At 37.1% G+C, this 20,435-nt stretch overlaps 5 protein-coding genes and 2 non-coding genes across 8 annotated transcripts; 3 read left to right on the top strand and 4 right to left on the bottom strand.

Moving 5' to 3' along the window:
• Positions 1-37: 37 nt before the first annotated feature.
• On the top strand, positions 38-2,022 carry oard1 (O-acyl-ADP-ribose deacylase 1). Of its 2 annotated transcripts, none has more exons than XM_039651636.2 (6): positions 38-186; positions 343-412; positions 877-1,045; positions 1,146-1,204; positions 1,349-1,461; positions 1,668-2,022. In XM_039651636.2, exons 2-6 carry the CDS (start codon positions 389-391, stop codon positions 1,768-1,770), a joined length of 468 nt encoding a protein of 155 aa, XP_039507570.2. In that variant the 5' UTR covers positions 38-186; positions 343-388; the 3' UTR covers positions 1,771-2,022. The 2 variants fall into 2 exon arrangements, with proteins under 2 accessions (XP_039507570.2, XP_088980408.1); XM_089124282.1 differs by having other exon boundaries at positions 60-233.
• Positions 1,888-5,904, bottom strand: apobec2b (apolipoprotein B mRNA editing enzyme catalytic subunit 2b). The gene is made up of 2 exons (XM_039651631.2): positions 5,418-5,904; positions 1,888-3,334 (listed from the first exon to the last, which is right to left on the bottom strand). The coding sequence occupies exons 1-2, from the start codon at positions 5,702-5,704 to the stop codon at positions 2,800-2,802; spliced, it is 822 nt and encodes a 273-aa protein (XP_039507565.1). The 5' UTR covers positions 5,705-5,904; the 3' UTR covers positions 1,888-2,799.
• Positions 5,905-9,560: 3,656 nt separating this feature from the next.
• LOC120462930 (zinc finger BED domain-containing protein 4) lies at positions 9,561-12,194 on the bottom strand. The gene is made up of 2 exons (XM_039651630.2): positions 11,896-12,194; positions 9,561-11,440 (listed from the first exon to the last, which is right to left on the bottom strand). Exons 1-2 carry the CDS (start codon positions 12,043-12,045, stop codon positions 9,701-9,703), a joined length of 1,890 nt encoding a protein of 629 aa, XP_039507564.2. The 5' UTR covers positions 12,046-12,194; the 3' UTR covers positions 9,561-9,700.
• Positions 12,195-12,986: 792 nt separating this feature from the next.
• Positions 12,987-16,458, bottom strand: vma22 (vacuolar ATPase assembly factor VMA22). Its single transcript, XM_039651634.2, has 5 exons — positions 16,224-16,458; positions 16,000-16,103; positions 15,811-15,911; positions 13,706-13,882; positions 12,987-13,484 (listed from the first exon to the last, which is right to left on the bottom strand). Exons 1-5 carry the CDS (start codon positions 16,329-16,331, stop codon positions 13,354-13,356), a joined length of 621 nt encoding a protein of 206 aa, XP_039507568.1. The 5' UTR covers positions 16,332-16,458; the 3' UTR covers positions 12,987-13,353.
• Positions 16,459-16,796: 338 nt separating this feature from the next.
• Positions 16,797-16,868, bottom strand: trnae-uuc (transfer RNA glutamic acid (anticodon UUC)). The gene has a single exon. It is a non-coding gene; the product is annotated as a tRNA-Glu (tRNA).
• A 404-nt stretch (positions 16,869-17,272) lies between these two features.
• trnah-gug (transfer RNA histidin (anticodon GUG)) lies at positions 17,273-17,344 on the top strand. Its single transcript has one exon. It is a non-coding gene; the product is annotated as a tRNA-His (tRNA).
• Positions 17,345-17,631: 287 nt separating this feature from the next.
• On the top strand, positions 17,632-20,291 carry ebp (EBP cholestenol delta-isomerase). The gene is made up of 5 exons (XM_039651632.2): positions 17,632-17,831; positions 17,956-18,262; positions 19,480-19,516; positions 19,596-19,726; positions 19,862-20,291. The coding sequence occupies exons 2-5, from the start codon at positions 17,956-17,958 to the stop codon at positions 20,083-20,085; spliced, it is 699 nt and encodes a 232-aa protein (XP_039507566.2). The 5' UTR covers positions 17,632-17,831; the 3' UTR covers positions 20,086-20,291.
• The last annotated feature ends 144 nt before the right edge of the window (positions 20,292-20,435 follow it).

Here is a 20,435-nt window from a genome sequence, read left to right as displayed (position 1 = left end):
AGCACGCTCTTCCACTCCATGACGCTAGATGGCATTCAAGCCTTTCAATTCAACCAATTTAAACCTCATAGACATATGTTTAAACCTGAGCTAGAAGCCAAACTGAAGTGAAACCATGAGTGAAACCGAACCAGTGTTTTCGTTGTTAAAAGGGACACAGAACACACACTCGGCTTTATTGTTGTGGTAAGTTATCAGACCACCAGCTCTAGCCAACACACGTGTCTAACCAGGGAAGTACTTGAACATGTTATGTTTGTAACGCACCTTAGTTATTTTTTATATATCTATTGTGACTTTAAATAATGATTAATTACATTTTCTGTTAAAAACAAACAATAGATAGTGGAAAAATACCCACAGTGAAGTCCCTGCTCAAACGTCAAAGATGGACAAGATCGTGAAGATGAAGGTACGGCTGATGTTTTCATTTGAGTAACATTAGTTTTTTTACTGGCTGAGTCTTACTGTTTTACTTTCGAAATATTGCCCCTGCAAAAGCATTTGGAAGTTATCCTCAAAATGAATCAAATAAAATAAAAACCTATTTTAAATGTGGCTCAACTTGGCTGTAATACAGAAGAGAGAAAGTATCATGCAATTGACAGGTGACTGGAGTGATTTTTGTCATGTTTGCCAGGTTTCACCGACAAGGCTTAAGCCTAGTCTCAGACTAAAATGCATGTTTGAGCTGTTTTAACTTACAGCAACATGCACTGACTTATCTTAAAATATGTCAGTGCCATTGTTTTGTCTCAGTATGCACATCAGTAATATTTTTTCTATGGCACTTTTATAAAAGTTACTTAAAAGTCCTAATTGAACTAATTGATTGTCTGTGAAGTCAGGCTTTAAGTTCTTCCTCATTTGTTGCAGCTCCCGTGCAGATCAGGATGGAAGCTGCTCCACGTGAGAGGAGATTTGTTCACCTGTCCTTCCACCGATGCCCTGGCGCACTGCATCAGTGAAGACTGCCGCATGGGAGCAGGGATCGCTGTGCTCTTCAAGAAACATTTTCATGGAGAGGAGGAGCTTCTGGCTCAGAGTGAGTCTGAATTACCATTACTGACAAGTGCACTTCCTATAACACTCAAATCACACGCATTTGATTCTCAGTTTTCTTTGTTGCCTTCGGTTTTGTGTAGAGAAGCAACCTGGGCAATGTGCAGTGCTTAAAAGATCTGATCGTTTTGTGTATTACCTGGTAAGATGGGTTTTTACGTTTATTTCACTTTAATTCACATCTGTTCTGTTTTACTAAATAAATTAGGATGAGAGTAGAGTTTTTTGGACTTATAGCTTTCTTTGTTCATCAAAATTGACCTTTTCCACCTTTTCCCTGCATTAGATCACAAAGGAAAAGTACAACCAAAAACCCACCTATGACAGTCTCAGAAAGAGCCTTGGGTCTATGAGGGAACACTGCTTGGTCAATGGCGTTAACAGTATATCCATGCCTCGGTACATTGAAACGTTTAATAATATCGCTATTTTGAATTTAAATGCAGATTTTGATTTTAAATGTAATTATTTTTTAATATGACTCAAATGACTATAGCTTGATAATTGCATTTTTCAATACCGATTTTGCATAACTTTTCTTTTAAATGACGTTTTATTGTTCTGCTGAATAGACTGCGGTAACTAAAGTCATTTTCTCGTGCTAGGATTGGCTGTGGTCTGGATAAACTGAAATGGGAAAATGTGTCTTCCATTATTACAGAAGTCTTCCAGGACACAAACATCTCCATCACTGTGTACTCAATCTAGACCACAGCAGGTCTGAAACTCATATTATTCCTTAACTGTTCTTAAAGAATGGTGAACGGTTTGCTTTTTGTTCCAATGGAATTTCACAACATTCTGTATGGTGGGTGTTTATTAGTCTTGTTTTGATTGCATAAGCGCTAAATAATGTTAAAAGACTGTTCTATTTATATATACTGAGAATTTGGACATTCTTTTTAATCTTTAAATGAAGAAATTGTTTAATTTTGTAAATAAAGTTACAGTATGTCTTCAAATTCACATTTTTCCAGTAAAATATTACTAATTAAGTGTACCACAATATAAATGCACAATGAATGACCCATCAATAATGATTTCACCATTATTCTGAAATTATTATTTCCAATTGATTCTTAAGTATACCAGTTCCTGGAGACTTTCCAAAGTTTTTGCTTAATTCAAACCACTTTCTATGGCAGAAATGGTAAGACTAGTATGCAGTTCTGAACTCATTTTAGAGGCTATGCCCTCCAAAGGTCGCATTAGTCGGACTCGGCATCATCGAGGCTCTATCGTGTCAGTGAAGCAACCATTATAAAAACTAAAATTATTCTTTGTGAGGCATAAATACTGTCGTTTCTTTCTTACTTTGGAAACAAATGTAACCAGAGTGTTTAGCCTTCGAAATGAGACTATGCTAAAATGTGCAGTTTTGATATTATAACCAGCGTTGAAAAGCATCACACCTTTATACCGCTGTCTTTAGAATGTACTCATGATAGGAAATTGACTCATGTTTATGGCATTAACATACAAGGAGACTATTCACTACACCGCTTTGCACTATCCTATTTCAAAATATTAGACAAAATTTGAATATTTAACCATAATTATAATATATTTTGGTTTGCAAATATACTTGGAATTAATCAATTTCATGCTTGCAATTTACATTACACCCAGATGTTTGGCTTCTAAAGATTTTCTTGAAATTTTACTCTATAAAATAGGAATATTAACAGCAGCTTGTTCCTTTGCTACTTAATCATAGGCCAGCAGCGTCTCTTTATCCTACTTTAAAATATCACACAACTTCTCATCATAATATTCATAGCTATCTTGACAGTCTTCCCATGGTGCAAAGTTATCTTCCTCGTTCTCAACGAAAGTAGACCAGACGTACGCAAAATCCAAAGGCCTCATCATGCGTAGTTTACATCCCGCCCTAGCTAGCGCCTGAAGTCCGGCCTGTATCTCTGGTTCCTCCCATTGGAAAAGGCGGGAGCAGTGGATATTAAGGCGCAGTGACTTGCGTGCTTGCAAGATCTCGATAAGCTTAGCGGCGCAGGCTGCGCAAGGGCTCGAGGACGTGTACCAGGTCACTGTGTACTGGAGGGACTTGTCGTAATAGGCCAGCACCTGGTGAAAGAAGGCCACTTCAGCGTGTGAACCCTTATGCTCATCCTCCAGGTAACCACGGAGGCCGTCTTTCTCTGTAGCGTCCCCTTGAATGTCTACCTGGTAGCACAGGAAGGTCTTATTGCGCCCGGAAGAATATTCCACGTTTTTAAACTGGAACTTGAAGAAGGTGGGGTTCATTCTGTCTCTGTGGGAAGAAGGAGGACATTTTGTGTCTTAAGTAATGCCTGGCAATTTTTTTATGAGCTTTCCTGTTTTCTGACTTCAGTAGAATTTTAGCAATTAGTGCAAACAATGCCCAAGACATAAACTCACACATTCCATTGTGAGAACTGGAATACACCACACAAACCAATTTTAAAACACTAGGCATCATACACTTTTGTAAATGATTACAGAGAAAAACTGGGAATCATACAATACTGAGATTCACACATTACTGGACTAGTTCTTCTGAAAGCAACATACTCGTGTAGAGACATGCACCTCTCTGCTTGGAGACGCATTAAAATAATACGTGTTATAAAATATCAAACACATATTTTCCGACTGATGAAATCAAGTCTGTGCCTTTCAGAAACTATGCAATGTTCTGTGAAATCTGTCATTTCCGTCTGGCTAAAATCTGTAGACTGGCTCTTATTTACAGTAAAATCAGGCAAAAAAAAAAAAAACTGTGTGTTTAAACAAATAATCCATTAACTTTGGTAAGAAGTGTTTCTTCTTGGGTGGCCACTAATAGGACTACACTGACTCAAAGGGAGTTAGTTAATAGGCTTGTATAGAGCTCTTTGTTGAAATATATTCTTATTGGATCTAGAGTTTAATTGTGATATTTGGAAGAACCACTGATTGTCTGATAGGACAAAAACTGAACTTTTATGACACTAAAAGACAAGTCATTGGCCACTTAAACACCACACCAACGCGCTTGCTGAACATTGAACTTCAAAACCAACCTTAATGGTAAACGGGTCCTCTCTAACAGCTTCTACTCTTCAGATAAGTTTGATCATGGTTCTTGAGATTTGTTCCCATTAAAACATGTGAGCAATTCATTCCAGTGTGGTTTCAGGTCTGGGTTTGTTCAGGTCAAGTTTTTCCACATTAGGCTCAGTAAAGCTTACAGACCTCATTTAGTGAAGTCACAGAGCTTTTCTGCCCTGTTAATCTTTGCAGATTGTCTGTATCCTTGGTTTTATGCTACTGTTGTTACTGTGGGTGTAGCTGAAATAGTAAAACTGGTTAATTAATTGGCAGTGTCCACATACTTAGTCATTATGGTTTAGGGATACGCCTACTAGTCTGTGGCAAGGACAGGAAAAATCATAAAGACAAAAATTAGAAATTGATTGCACTAAATAGCACATAGATAAATCCTAAAGAAAAAAAACTCCAAAAATCTCTGGGTTTAAACTTTAAAGCAATGCATGGATTGGTCTAATTCACATTGTTACCAAGAAGGATGGAATTTGAGATGTATCTGTTGTCAGAGTTGATCCCACCAAGTATTATTTGTCACAAGTGACAATTACGCATGCATTAAGTTCTAGTCTATCATAACGTTGTAATTTGTTAAAATGCATTTTAAGTGAAGTAATCTTAAAATCAATTATGGTGTCATTCATGCTGAGCCTATAATAAAATGTGAAACAGTTTTTCTTCATTGTATAGCAAAAATTCTTCTACCTTGATATTAGATGACATCCAATTTTTTCCACACAACATTTATACCATGCTGTTGTGAATTTTAAAGATACTCTACCCCTTAAAGGTACATTTTTGTACCTTAAAGTACTTAGCAACTTACCTAGTACTAAGGTTAATAAGCCAGTGTGCTCCAAAACAACGACAAAATTTGTGTTTGGAAGATATAAGCATTCAAAACTTAAAGTGTCTCACTTCCCCCAATTTGGATCAATGATTTAAAATCGGTCACACATTTACTATTTTCTACATAGTGAATGGTTTCACCATCCACTATTCTGCATAGGGAGCGATTCAGACAGAGTAAATATGCTTTTCATTGGGGTGAATGAAGTCCGCCGAAACTCGCACACCGTCTGCTCCGGTCCAGAGACACAGATCATATGCGCAAAATGATATGGAGGAGATTAGACAAGAAACGGTTTCTTGTTGCCGCATTAAAGCTACTGACCCGGTGAAAACTGAAAAGCTATTTTTGCATGGTGCATGACTGTTCGCACTGAGTGATTGAAATAGGCCTACTATGGGTTCCAGTTAGTATAAAAGAAAGATGTTTGACGTACCCTACAATGATCTCAAATGGAGGCAGCTCCATAGGCTCCAGCTCAAACTCTTCATCTTTGACGGGGCCTTTGGCTCCTTCTGCTATCTCCCCATTTCCCTGTGGCATCTCCTCATCTTTTTGCTGATTTTCTGGTGTCTTCTCTGGCTTCTTCGTCATCTTTTCATCTTTAACCTTGTTCTTTTCTTTCTCCTTTTGAGGTTTACTCTCTACTTTCTCCACTTTCTTCTCTTTCCTTTTCACCACACTGCCTTTACTGGGAGTCTTGCTGTCCTTTTTGTCCGCCATGATTTAGCTGTGCGATGAAATGAGTCTGCTAGATGGGAGCGTGTGAGAGGTGCTGTTGATTCAGTGTGTGTGGGTGAGTCAGAGAGATGACAGGCTGAATCTGAGAGTTGAAGATGAAGATAAAGATAACTCACTGTCACAAACAGGAGCTGGTCAGAGAACGCACAAGGGAGAGAGACTGAAAGGGCAGCTGCTCTCTTGTTTCCATGCTATAAAAAGGCCAAAGTATAATGAAGGGGGGGGGGGGGGGGGTTCATATATTCATTGTTTAAACACACCACAGATTTGTTCAACAAGTGCTTCAACTAGCCTTTTTTTCCAGCTCAGTTTCAAATACGTAATGAGCACTGACATACAACCAGGTATATAACCAGGCATTTCCTTCCCCGTCTGATAAGGATATTATTGCTGTTCAAACACCAACAACAGGCAGTTTATTAATAACTGTAGTTTGGCAGAGAGTTCAGAATGACTCAGTCTCTTCACATAGTGAATACCATAGTTCAGTTTAGGCCCTTACGACCCTCACATCAAGGTTGTCTAAGGTCAGCATTGCACTGGCCAGTCCCTGAAAAACTCAGGGTTTTTTTTTGTTGCATACATTCACTTACCCATTGGCAAATTGTTTACAGATACTAGAGTTGTGTTGCATGGAGGAAATCCAATTTTAGGAAATTTCTAAAATATAACCCTTACCGTGTGAAGTACATTGTATTTTAAGGTTACATTCTTGTACAGAGTGCTGATGTCCCCCACTCTACCCATTAGAGTCATTACTAGTTCCCTTCCAGCTTTTGTACACATTCTTGAACCTTTTCCAGAGCCGGGAAACCTGTAAAAGTGTAAGCATAGCTACTAACTGAATACTGCGCAGTATATACTGTGTATATGTACTGCTTACCATTTAAGAAAAATACTATGTGAAACAGAAGGAGTTATTCCATGTTATAAATTACCATCACATGTTTAATTCCACAAATCTGCTCAGCATCTTTTGGCTAATATTCTGGTTCATCCATAACAATTAATCAATTATAGAAACGGAAGATCAGTGCATTATGTTATTGGATATGATGATTTAGGCTATAGGCTACTTCACATTTTTAGCAACTGTAGTATGCCAATCGAATCCCTAGTACATGATACTGCAGCAATTGTAAGAGTATAGCAGTCCCACATCTCTGCCCTATGGGCTACAATGGTCATTGACTATAAAAAGAAGGTGCATTGCTACTAGAGTATTTATTTTAAGAGTTAAGTCCTTTGCTATAAAGGTTGGATGAATACACATCCTAAGAACAGATTGTATGAATACACATCCTGAGAACAGAAATGTTTAATAAGTAAAGAATTGTTTAAATATAGATCTGAGTAGCTGAAGTGTTGTATCGTCCATTATAAAAGTCTACGTACACATTGTGTAAAATACAATCTCACCTTCCCTGAGCCACAGTTTTTAGCTGAAGAGCTGCTTTTCAAACAGATCTGGTCTGAATTGTACTGATGATCCCGCTCTGGGACGTTTTAATTATATCAGTATGCAAGATTTATTTGATCTCCTTTTGCACGTTAAACTCTTGATAACTGGAGTGCAATATGGGTATGCTATAACCATCATTTTGGAGGTATTCTGTGGTCTGATCCAGGGCAGAAAACCTCATTAATTTTACTTGGTGCATCTGAGCTTCCATTTTGAAGTGGTAGAAATCATGTGCATCTTTTTAGCACTAACAGAAATTCACACTATACTTGGTGACACAACTATCCCATAGCAAAGCAAAATTGTTTTCAAGTCACCCCTGGATTATTAATAATACAGTATTATTGAAATAGTTATATAGTTTGAAAGATAATCTGAATGTAAAATAATCATTCAGAACGTAAAATAATCTGAAAGTTTAGTTTTAAATGAATAAAGCAAAGCTTTGTTCTGTGCGTCAGTGTATTTTTATTTTGCTTTAACCAATATTCATTATTATGTTTAAACAGCAAGGATGTACTAAAATCCGAAAAGTTATCCTTTGGGTTTTTCGTGCACTGGCGACACCGTTGTCCAAACGATCCACATTCACACAGATCTGCAAGATCTGCCTCCAAATCCCATTGTGGTGTAACTGAATGGCCAAAACGCATAAAAGGTTTGTTTTTAGTTGAAAACGATGTTGTGTAAACGGCCAGAAATTTGCAAAAATTTAAGCAGCATAAATTTGATTTAGAATTTTATAAGCTCTTTGTTATGCATTACAGAAAATAGTTTTTAAATGAATTAAACACTAGCATCCATTTGTCAAATCAAATAATATTTAAAATGTAATCGCTTGAAATATGTTATGCTTATTGAGGTCGCTGTATATCTTTATTTAAAATGGATGTTGTATGCCCCTGATGTATGCCAGTTCTAAATGTTATTTTCATAGCAAATAAAACTGACCAATTTACCACACAAACACACCTACACATCACATTCGCAGCAAATGACAGGCAGGCCTCCTTTGTTGGCGTAGAGATTGCAATTATAGGCAGGATGGCAATTTCTTTTGAGGTTTGGCAAGAAGGGAGCGTGACAATGAGAAAATGAAATTGCAGTCGGAGACATTGCTACTGCTGTTTCAATATGGCTGTGCCATTTTTGCATGAATGTTGGAAATGACATGTCAAATGGACTTAGCTTTTCCATTTAAAATTTGGCAGACGTTGTATATGACGTGTGCACAAATAGAAAATGCAACTGCAAGTACAATTTTGCCCAGAATATGATACTGTAGTATTGCTGAGACTGAGTGGGAAACTGAAATCAGGATTCACATCCCATATACACACACTCACAAATGTTCATTATATCTGCACTGCAGCAGTGCCAACCCCGTCTAACACATAAATCTGTTTGAAATTGAGTTTATTGATTGAATGTCCTTTTTGCTATTTTCTTCTCCACATGATCAGAATACAAGCACAGATAAACTCCACTGTTAAGATACAGAACCTAGCATAAGTGCGTTTATAACTGTAAATGCACGCACACTGACATATGTGATTGCGCTATGAAGACACTCAAATTAGCATAGTATTGCATGGCAAAGTATTTCACAGTTATGACAGGACAAGAAGTCAGGCTTGATAAAACAGTTTTTTTTACTGAAATGGAAAAGTTTATTTCACACAAAAAGTCATTAACACACACCAGCTTTTCTTGATATCCCACAAGCTTTCTCCATTCAGCTCTACAAGCTAGGAGTCTACAGTCCACCATCAGTGTTCTCCAATTTCCCATATTTCCTGAAATGTACTTATTTTCAATTACCGAACCTTCCTGCTGCTTTCTAGGGGGTAGGTTTTGTACACAAAGAACCCCAACAAAAAGCTTGTCAGATATACTGAATGTATACTCTGTTTGACCAATTCTTTCCTTGAATAAATATAAAGCTAACTAATATACATAAAATGTTTAATAATGTTTTGCTGGAAAAGTAACTCTTCTTCTTACATGTGTTCTGAGAAAGCTGCAAGAATGGTTTTTCTGGGCTTCTACAACATGCTGATGGAAGGAGAATTATTATATAAATATTTGACAATTAATCAAGTGTGCACTGTACTTATCTGATCCTGTTGCATTTTGGGGGAGTAAAAGTTAATACACAAAACTGCAATCTGCAGTCTGCAAAAAAAAAAAAAAAGGCAACCAGCGTCTGATTAGAAGTAAAGTCATAATAGGTTAACTACACTGCATAATAACTTTCATTACATATATATGAACTTTTGAAAATTATTATAAATGGTTACCCATAATAATTAGTTCATTTTATATAATTCAAGTCTAGCCTTTTGTACATGATTTAAAAAAAGGAATTATTTCCTGACAAAAGTATGTTGCTTCCTTTCAGGTAATTCTACAGTATTTATAGTGAGATGCATATCAGGCACAATTCCTGTTTTGTATTTTTGAGGTGTTTGGTTTGATATCAGTAAAAATAAAATTCTGTAAAGCTCTCTTTGCAGTTAGGACCAAAGTATCCTATAGTTAGCCTTCAAGTAAATCAGAGTGTCCAAGTTTTTGGGCAGAAATCTGCATTGTTCTGGTCTGAGAGTCTTGCTTACCAGGCTAAATATCTGGTCCACTGATGTGGTTGTTGCTGGCACGGTAAAAACTTTCTTGGCTACTTGTGAGAGCAATGGGAAATCGATGGACTTGCGTTTCCAGTATTGTAGTGGATCCTCATCTGTGGGTTCTTCGTGGAGATATGTGGACAGCTCCTGCTCCACTGTCTTGGCCTGGGCGGTTGGCCGCTGCTTAATGAAAGAGAACAGCTTGCAGCGTTTGGACGGGGATGGTTGGGCGTCTGAGTGATGTTCTAGTGGACTCAAAGGAGTATGCTTTCCAACTTCTTCCAGCAGCACTTGTTTGTGCCAGTCACTGTCACTGCTCCAGGACAACTTGAACTGTGGGTCCAGGGTGGTGGCGGTTATGTAAAGAGGGTCTTCAAGAATGCCTGCCAGTCTGCGGTCCAGAGCTTGAGACAATCCCATCATGATCGCAGAGCACTGGTGGGTTACGACCTCAGCCAGGTGCTTGCGCAGACCCAACACACAGGGCAGGCCTAGACTGATGGACACGTGCTTGTCTCCTTGTACCATGTCTGAGGCCTCTTCGAAAGGCTCCAACACTTCAACCAGCTCCCGCAGCACCGCTTTTTCTAGGTTACCGAGAACTAGGTCATTTCTATCCACAATGTCTTCAAGAAAATCCATTGACTCCACCATTTGCCGCAATATCTTTAACTGAGTGTTCCACTTGTCCATGGATGAGGGTCTTTGCCAATTTGTTGAGGTATTGGAGCCAAACACTTGGACAAGTTTTTCAGGGGCCACTGTAGCAATTACGTAGTTATAGAGGTGTGCTGCTTTGCTTAGAGCATGTGATATCTGAGGGGAAGCGCAAACTCCTTCTTTAACACACTGAGCTAGCAATCGGGCAAAACAGTCTATCCTACTTCGACCAAGACACTGATCTAAAGACTTGTGGTTCTCGTTGCTACTGATGGCTTCTCCTGCTCCTGGCTTTTCATCGCTACAATCTTCCTCCCCTTCATCTTCTTCACTGTTTCCAATGAGATTGAACCCAGGAAGACGAAAAGGAGATCTGTTTTCACAAGGCGAAATGTCAGCGACGACTCTGAACACTTTTCCAGACACACCATATGATTCAGAGATCTCATCAAACTCGCTGAGTATTTGCTGAGTGTTGCTGTGGTCTGTTAGCGGTAAGCAAGCCAAAAGAGCGGATCTAATGTGCCAGTCTGCATTTATGAAGTGGCAAGTCACTCCAAGATACCCAGCATCCACAAAGCTGCTTCTCCACAGGTCAAGGGTCACGCTGCAGGACTCTGCTCCTTTTAGAGCCTGTTTGGCAGCTAGTTGCACTTGGGAGACATAGGCTGGCAGGAGCTGCTGCTGTATGTAATGGCATGGTACCGGTATGTATCGGGGCTCCAGGAGCTGAAGAAGCTCACGGAAGCCCTCATATTCAACTATCTGTGTCGGCTGCAGGTCTCGGATGATCATCTTGGCGATGGCTTCCGAGATGAGGGATTGCCGTGGGTCACTGTAGTCAAACTTGTTTATGCCAGGACTGCTTTGAGAGATCACTCGACCACTTGGTGGGCCAGTACAATTCTGCATTGCCTCTCTTTTCACATCTTTCTTCCTCACAAACTCATCATACATGGCCTGATGTTTGCGCTGTGGATGTGACATGATTATATACAGGTAAATTATATGTAGAACCCATTTTATGAAACAACTCAAACACATAATATATGTAAACACACACACACACAAACAGAATATCAAAGGTTCCCACACTTTCTAACTGGCTTTCAAGTCAGTCATTAGAGACTAACAGATTTTTTAAAAATCTTTTTTTCTTTTTCAAATTGCACAAAGCACTTTTAATAAAATACTGTAGGCTATTAATTATATATATATATATATATATATATATATATATATATATTTAAATACGACTTTTTACCAGAAAATATATTTATATTATTTGTATTAATCTGTAAATTCCCATTATTGTGGGGACTCTGAATAGTGTATTAAAGTGGTCATACATAGATTGGTAAAAACATCTCCTTATTTGTCTCGTTATTAGATGCAAAACACTGTTACAAACCAAAATTAACCCTTACCTTTAAATGTGTAACAAAGTTAGAAGTAACTGTCCGTTTAGCCTGGATCCTTGTGCCACAAGCCTTGCAGTTAGATTCAATTTTGCCATTTTCTCCCTCACAGACGATATTGAAATAATCCAGAATGGAGACCCTAGATTTTGACGCCATCAGTGATCCTGTTATCTTCCACGATATGAACAACAACGTAAGAACAACACCGAATAAAAATGAAAACAAACTGATATGTTCTTTTGTTTTCCGAAATATCAGTCTAGCTTTGGGAATTGCCTCGTCTCAGCATAAAGATAAAAGGATAGAAATCTGACCGATATAGCGCCGTGTTCACCTGATCTGACACTGATCGCATCGTCCTATCATTGTGAAAATGTCTTCTCGGATAACGTTACACGTCTCGATAAAAACACAACACACGTCCCTCAGATCTGCGGTAGAGAGCAAATTATGTATTTTGCCCGGTCTCAGTTCCGACCGTAAACATCGCTAACCGCTAGCAGCTCTTTTGAGATGAACACCAGGAAGTGGACAGCGAATGGACAATTTATTTATTTAATTATCATTACGCCTCTATTTGTCTGTTTTGATCCCATTCGTGAACAAGCACCCATAACTTGATAAAAGGGTAATGAAGTAACCACAATAAAGAACGGCATTTCTTATATTTTTCGTTTTGTACATAACGTTAAGCCAATTGAATGCAGTGATTTAATATAATCGTATTTGTAGCTAAAACAGACACGAAGGCGAGGACGAGCCTGATACTTATGCTAGTTCACGTTTAAAACGTCTTATTGTTGTTATTGTTTTTAGGTTACAACAGGAATTTTTGATGACAATAAAATCTTTCTTTGTAACTTAGGTGCTGGGTAGAAGATTTACATTTAACATGATTACTAAATGGTTTACTGCTTGGATTGCTTTCAGATAAAGCGCAGTTTATGGCTCGCATGACAAAGAAAACGTTAATAGAAACAATGAAACTCTAATGGATTTGCCACCTTTTACAACTATTTCCCAACTTTAAAATGAAACGGAAGACATTTGCTGTAAAATTTCATTATCTGACAGGTATGATTCAGCCACATAGAAACTGCTAGAACAATTATTTTATTTACTGATGTAAATGACTAAATTAACGATCTGATAACGACATACAATAATGGCAGTTGTTAAGAGTTATGGCATTTTGGATTAAATGTACAAGCAGAGCAGGTTCTAAAAAACTGAGAACAAATCAAATCTGCAGTAAATATAAACATTTATAATTTGTCCGGATTCAACTGCATTTCTGCTCAAAATGTAACATGGTTCATCAAACATTTTTATTAGGTTAACCATTTTATACAATAAGAGTGATTTCAACATTCAACATAGCAAAATTGCTCTAAGAACTGGGTCTATATATGGTTAATAAAAAAAACCAATAAAGATTATAGATGAACGTAAACAAGGTCACTGTTATTCCTCTTTTATTTCTGGTTGAGTCTTCTCTGTTTTCTCTTGTTTCTCCTTCACCGGGGCCTGCATCTCTTTCCTTGTAGCAAGTATTGCACTTTGTAGGGATGCAATCTCAGCTGACAGAGTGATGACTGTGGGAAAGAAAATGGGTTTATTACATAAAGTGTTAACAGTTAAATAAACCCAAAATACAAGAAATAACATTTCCCTAAAAATAAAAAAAATGTGCTGAAATAATACTAAAACTTTAAGCCACACAGCAAAAATATTTTAATATAATGCACAGGGAGGGATCTAATAAAGCATAGCATTAGCCAGCCATAGTTTTCGAAGACATCACAAAAGAGCGCACCCTCTTTAAAAGCAGACTGAGCTTGTTTCAGACTTTGTGGTACAAGGATCCCAAACCACTTCAAAGGTTCTCTGTGCTCGGGTGTGGATGATTCTGCCTTTGTTTTTACTTGAGGGTCTGTCTCTTCTTCCTCTTCTTTAACCCCCTTTTGTTTGGTATTTATTCGCCTCCTAAGACCTGAAACATTCAATGATTTTGTCACAAATCATACAATTCCTCATTACAGTTGTAGGTCCCTAAATGCATCTTAAAAAATTGTATGGTAAAAAATAGGCAGCACTATTTCTAAATAAAGATTCTAAATAAATAAAAAATAATATATTTAAGGGATAGTTCAAACAAACATAAAAATTATGTCATTTATTACTCACCATCATGTCGTTCCAAACTAGCAAGACTTTCATTCATCTTCGAAACACAAATAGAAATATTTTGAATGAAATTTGAGCGATTTCTGTCGCTCCATTGACAGCTAGGCAACTGCCACATTGACACTTCAAATAGCTCATAAAGAGATCGTAAAACTAATCCATATGAATATGAGTGGTTTAGTTACATTTTCTGAAAGACAATCATTTTCTATGAGAACAGATAGAATTTAGGCTTTTTCCCCCCACATATAAACATCGATCAGCGAACATAAACAAAAGCTCAACCGAACCTGCTTGTCGCACGAGAACAAACCTCTGCATGACACGAGAATGAAACTCATTGGTTCTTACGGAAGCTCAAACGTGCTGCATAACAGGAGGATGAACCTCATTGGTTCTCGCACACTAAGTAAACATGCTTGAGCTTCCATTTCTACAACTAATGTGAGAGTTGAAGAATGTTTAGCTATATGTGATAGGGCTGGATAATAAATATTGACTCCTCAATTCTCATTTTTATGATCCGATATCATTTTTTAAATCCAAAGAATCGATTAGGCTAGTCATCCTGTTTTCAGTTGATGAATGAATTGAACATTGTAGCGCCTTAAACATTGTTACTATTGATAAGAAACAAAGTCTCAGATTTCAAATTACTTTTTTATTTATTACATTTCTTACGAAATTCAAAAAAATAAATACTGTTGGTGCTGTGGAATAAGATAGCTCTGGCGCAGTGCAGCTCATGAGAAGCAGCAGCGCATGCACATGATCTTCTCTTCCGCCTTAATAAATACCAGCACGAAATAAACATGAATGAGCATCTGAAAGTGTGTTAAAAGATAGAGAATAACTTATCGAAATCCGTATCATGTCACATGGAATCGCTCAATCCGTGTTTCAACTGTGGAATGACGTCAGTAAAACAGTCTGTAAACAATGTCCTGTAACTTAACATTTACCTCAGAAAAAACATATCTAGTGACCATAAACTTGTTAATCAGCTAGAAAAATGTACTTAACATATGCACCATATTACATATTCATTTAAATTTTTAATGTCCTTCAATATTTAATGCATGTTTGAATAAATCTGCCAAGTTTTTTTTATGACAGTCACCATTTAAATATTCAAATTTCATAAAACTGTCTTATTATAAAAATAAATAAATATAATTTAAGTGTTTGTTGGCAAATCAGTTGATTTTTAGCTTCAATTTTATAGGCTAATGAATTATAGTCTACAACTGACTCCCATAGCATTAGTTAAGAGATTTGTTTTTCTTGAGAACATTTGCCATGTATTGTACTTGATATCAAATTTAATCAATATTGAATCGAATCAGAATCTAATTGCAGGCTTCTGAATCGAAATCGAATCAAATTGTGAAATTTGTGTCAATACCCAGCCCTAATATGTGAATAAAGGCCTAAATTCAGCCTGTTTAGCATATAAAGCGATCATGTCTCTTCACAAAATTTTAAACTACCCATTTCTTATGGATTAGTTTTACAATCTTTATATGAGATTTTTGAAGGGTCAAAGTGTCAGTTGCGTAGTCGTTTATGGAGTGACAGAAATTGCTCAGATTTCATTTTTTTTTTTTAAATTAATTTGTGTTTCAAAAATGAACAAAAGTCTTATGGGGAATGACATGAGGGTGTAATTAATTACAGATTTTTCATTTTGGGGTGAACTAACCCCATATTTACAAGTCAGCAAGTCATGCCTACCCGTGTCTTTAGCACCAATGTCTTCTACTGTGTTATTTTTCGCTTCTTCTCTTTTTTTCTTTCTTTCACATTTGAACTCAGTTGTTCCACCTTCCAACAAGCTGTTATTAAGGCAAGCACATGGATATATATATGTAGTTAAGGCTTATGCACAAGCGATTATTTAAATGCATATGAAGACATACGGACTTGACTTCAACGTGAACAAGCGGCTCCATCTCACTAGCGTACTGCAGAGCGGATACTTGCTTATTTCCCATTGAATAGCGTGTCTTGGCAATAGAAAACCATCCCTGTGTAACAAAATTGAAGGAATTATATTCAGAATAAATACATATGAAAATGTTTTGTGTACAACACGCAATTTGATTCCATCCATTAAATTTGTAATCAAGTGTAATTGCACGTTTCACCTCTTCTATAAGGGAATTGAGTTTATGTCGCTTTTCCTCAAGAGTCTCGAGCTGGTCCATGAAAAGCAACAACTGCTCGTCCAAACGAAGATGTTGATCAGCGTGCATTTCTGTCGTTTTATTCGACTACACAGACGGTAGAAAACAAACGACTTAATAAAGAATCGGAGATGTATTCCTGTTACACGCGATCAGAGAGATGTTTAGAACCTTTACCGGTCATGTGACAAGAAGTCACATGACATCAGTTCGATTTGGGATTTGTTACAGTGAAATTGCGTAAATTAGTGTGATTGATATCTGTGAATACCATGGTGAATACCAGGAGAATAAATACCATATAAACTTTGCACAATTTTATATTATCTGTTTGTGCTTCCTGATGAAATCAAGCACGTATATAATTTACACATAATATTACTCACATGATTGAGTTGTAATAAATATGTAATATTAGATATTTACTGAATTTGCTGAAAATCTTGCTTGAAAATAATATCTCGTTTTGTGTTTTGTTTATGGTAGTCGTGCTTACGATATTCACGGTAAAAACAAATAAATAAAAAACATTACTTCCCATACCGGGAGTCGAACCCGGGCCGCCTGGGTGAAAACCAGGAATCCTAACCGCTAGACCATATGGGAGTTATATACAGCTTCGAAAGCACATAATTTAAACTAACATCCTAACTAAGCTTCTAAACGAAGTATGTATTTGTCGTAGTGGCCGACATTCGTGTTCAAACGTTCAATTTCGTATCCAGCGTTGTCAAGTCACTGATTAGACAAAAGTCACTGATTAGACAAAGCTCGTTGGCAGACTTTCACATTACTTTTACAAGCCACTCTAAATATGCAAACATGCTGCGTTGTTGTATGATGGTAAATTGTTGAGTTAGTACTAAAAATTATAGTTGACAAAAAAGATAGTGTTCTCGTGTCTCGCCAAAATAAAAACTCTGAACAACTTACATAGAAAACTGAAAAAACAAAATGCAAAAGTATTGAACCCCTATTCCTCTACAAACATTCACCACCTCCAGTAGCTCGCCGTGATCGTATAGTGGTTAGTACTCTGCGTTGTGGCCGCAGCAACCCCGGTTCGAATCCGGGTCACGGCAGGGATGTGTCCCTATCACGGCTTAGGAGTGTGATTTTTTTTCCCTTTATTGTTGGTTTCATTTTGTCATGCCTTATTATACTTAAAATTTTGTTAAAAAATAAATAAATAGAAAAAGACAAAACGTATTAATTCACGAAATGTGCACTTTAAGACCATAAACTATTCGCAGTCAGATGTCACGAGTGACGACATGCATGTTCCGAGGAGATCGTCCAACTACAAGGCTTTTAAATATCACGAGGGGTTGTTCCTCTCACAGAGGCTAATGGTGATTTGGTAGCGAGAATCACGTGGGCTTACGGTAGGATGAGACTTGGTGGCGCGATGTTTCTGCAATTTGATTATGTAGTTCCATAAAGCAGATATTAACACGGTCATTTCCGTGTTCTCGAGCTCCAAGAGGAGAGTTATATATAAACTAAAGAGCAAATTTTCAAACGCGGGAAATAATCACATTTCTAGGATTTTCCACAACTCATCACAAAGTAAGTACAGGCGTATCAAGCCAAATCGATTGTATTATGTTATTGCCACGATTTCTGGTGCAAACCTGTACCTTTAGATTAGTTAATTTTTATGATGTATTAATACATTTTGTCTCCTTTCCAGATGTTGAAGGAAGCAGAAACTATAAATCATCCCTATTGGCCACGTAACCTGTCCATTCCCAACTATGTGGCTAATGACCGTTCAATGTCAGAGATTCTCATATTCCTGTTCTCTGTGTCTGGGATTCTGCTGCTTGCCACCTGGTCATTGACTGGGCGTAAGGTTTCTGGGAGCAGGCTTAGCGGAGGGAGAAGGTTAGCTCTGTGCTGGTTCACTGTGTGCGGCTTCATCCACGGGGTCATCGAGGGATGGTTCTCTGTATACTACACTATCATTCCTGGAGACCAGAGTTTCCTTTCTCAGCTGTGTGAGTGAGGTTCAAAGTCTATTTGAATTGGTTTTTCATTAGTATGTTTTGAGATAATCCTTACTTTTCTCCCTTAATGTCCCATGAACATTATCATTACAAAGACCAACATTTGTCATGCACAGTCTAAGAATTGTGAACATGAGTTGAGTTCAAATCCCATCCTGGGAAGTTCATATTTACGAGTTGTGAAGTCCTAATGCTGTCTTTACATGCTATCGGAAAAGTCCTACTTCCCACAAGTTCATCATGTTCAAGTGCCCTGATGTCAGAAAGATTAGGAATCATGGAGGACACCAGGTTTATTCTTGACTATTTGTTGGGGAAATCTTATTAAAGCCAGCATTTTGTTGAAGATATTTAATTCTTAATAAAATGTAGCATCCCATTTGTTGACAGCTGTACTAACATTCAGTACATTTTCTAGATAGTGTGCATAAAACATACAATATGCTTCAGATGATTATTCATTCATTCATTCATATATATATATATATATATATATATATATATGCACTATTTTAACGTCAAGACAAGTTAATGCAGCTAAAGAATAGCAGTCACAGCATCAATCTTTCTCCCCTCCCCCATGTTTAACGTCCACCTATTTTTTTTTCGATAGCTCGTAAAGGTGAAATAATTACGATGTTAGGTGTTGGTCGGAGCAAGATGGTATAAAGCTTGTTTCGGCCACTGAATAAAAAACAAAACAGGTAATTGGAAGATATAAACTCGCAATTCTGACTTCTTATCTTACAATTGTGAGTCAGAATTGTCAAAATTGCGAGATATAAAATTTGACTTTTCTCACAATTGTGAGTTGAGTCAAATTTTATATCTCGCAATTCTGACTTTTATTGCGAGATAAAACATTGCAATTACTTTTTTTTTGTGGTGGTGGTGGTGGAAACAAGCTTCCATAAGATGGCGATGTATCCTTACTACAATTGTTTTTTTTTTTAAATCTTTATTTAATTTATAGAAGTGCTGCAAATTGAATCATTATGTATTCTATCGTAATTATTGAATTTATAATTATGGATATGTTGCATTTTATACATTAAATGTGATAGTTTTATTGTAAATTAACAAAAAGTAATTCTACATCAAATTTACCACAGCATATATATATATATATATATTGGATCCAGTTTGCAGTCTCCCACTCACATTATTTATATGTTTAAATACCAAACTTGTTTTTTCATCCTATATAGGGAAAGAATATTCCAAAGGAGACAGCAGATATGCAATGTAAGTTACTCACGTTTGTAGGTTAATGAGTCTATAGATTGCATTATAGCTGAACGTCTTTATGGGATCTTCTTTTCAGAGCAGATAATTTCACTGTTAGTATGGAGACAGTGACCGCGTGCCTGTGGGGTCCTTTCAGCATATGGATTGTTCTGGCCTTCCTTTATAACAGTTCTTATAGATTTGTCCTGCAGCTCATCGTATCTCTAGGTAAGACATGTGTCATCCTACTGCATATGGAGATGTAAATATTTCTGATATTGTTATTTAATACACATCTTGTCAACTTGAGAAACAATATGTTTTAGAGGGAACAATTAAGTCTATGTCCAACATTACTTGCAGGTCAGCTGTATGGTGCAGTCCTCTACTTCTTCACCGAACACAGAGATGGATATATTCACAGCGAATATGGTCACCCCATCTATTTCTGGTTCTACTTTGTATTCATGAATATTTTGTGGATTGTCATCCCTCTCATTCTTATAGCAGACTCGTGGTGTCAGCTGTCTACCTGTCAATCCATGTTTGATAAAGCAGCACAAAAAGGGAAGTCTAAAAGAAGCTAGACCAGTAGAATATAGAAGGAATATGAAAAAGAACTGAACTTCTGTACAGTTCTTCATAACATATACAATACGTTGAGATATGTTTTAATGTAATTTTATATTACAGTGATTCACTCATTGAAGAAAATTGAAAAAGCTTGAAGTGTAATGTGTCATATTCATTACGTTAATGAAAATATGATGTTGATTAAATGCTCATAATACTGCTCCAACAGGGTTGTGTCATATTTATCTCTGTTGCACTATATCGATTCTCTCTGCTCAGGTAACTTTCTTTATGTTCTAATAAGCTGATCCAATTCTGCTCATATCACTGTCACTTTTCAAGAGCCACACACAATGAGAGTAGG

Source organism: Pimephales promelas, chromosome 20 (genome assembly GCF_988280905.1).
Source record: "Pimephales promelas chromosome 20, fPimPro1.hap1.1, whole genome shotgun sequence".
NCBI lineage: Eukaryota > Metazoa > Chordata > Actinopteri > Cypriniformes > Leuciscidae > Pimephales > Pimephales promelas.
The sequence above is the reverse complement of the archived record's forward strand: the minus strand, read 5'-3'. Positions and strand labels throughout refer to the sequence as shown.

Bases quoted from the DNA above. Each gene is read 5' to 3' on its own strand.
- oard1 (XM_039651636.2), top strand. From the start codon at position 389: ATGGACAAGATCGTGAAGATGAAG. The intron at 413-876 runs GTACGGCTGATG...CATTTGTTGCAG, and splicing joins ACAAGATCGTGAAGATGAAG to CTCCCGTGCAGATCAGGATG. The intron at 1,462-1,667 runs GTACATTGAAAC...TTCTCGTGCTAG, and splicing joins AACAGTATATCCATGCCTCG to GATTGGCTGTGGTCTGGATA.
- apobec2b (XM_039651631.2), bottom strand. From the start codon at position 5,704: ATGGCGGACAAAAAGGACAGCAAGACTCCCAGTAAAGGCAGTGTGGTG. The intron at 3,335-5,417 runs GTACGTCAAACA...TTCTTCCCACAG, and splicing joins CCATTTGAGATCATTGTAGG to AGACAGAATGAACCCCACCT.
- LOC120462930 (XM_039651630.2), bottom strand. From the start codon at position 12,045: ATGGCGTCAAAATCTAGGGTCTCCATTCTGGATTATTTCAATATCGTC. The intron at 11,441-11,895 runs GTAAGGGTTAAT...TCACATCCACAG, and splicing joins ACTTTGTTACACATTTAAAG to CGCAAACATCAGGCCATGTA.
- vma22 (XM_039651634.2), bottom strand. From the start codon at position 16,331: ATGCACGCTGATCAACATCTTCGTTTGGACGAGCAGTTGTTGCTTTTC. The intron at 15,912-15,999 runs GTCCGTATGTCT...CCTTAATAACAG, and splicing joins CTTGTTCACGTTGAAGTCAA to CTTGTTGGAAGGTGGAACAA. The intron at 13,883-15,810 runs GTAGGCATGACT...TGAATGTTTCAG, and splicing joins CATTGGTGCTAAAGACACGG to GTCTTAGGAGGCGAATAAAT.
- ebp (XM_039651632.2), top strand. From the start codon at position 17,956: ATGTTGAAGGAAGCAGAAACTATAAATCATCCCTATTGGCCACGTAAC. The intron at 18,263-19,479 runs GTGAGTGAGGTT...CATCCTATATAG, and splicing joins GAGTTTCCTTTCTCAGCTGT to GGAAAGAATATTCCAAAGGA. The intron at 19,517-19,595 runs GTAAGTTACTCA...TCTTCTTTTCAG, and splicing joins GGAGACAGCAGATATGCAAT to AGCAGATAATTTCACTGTTA.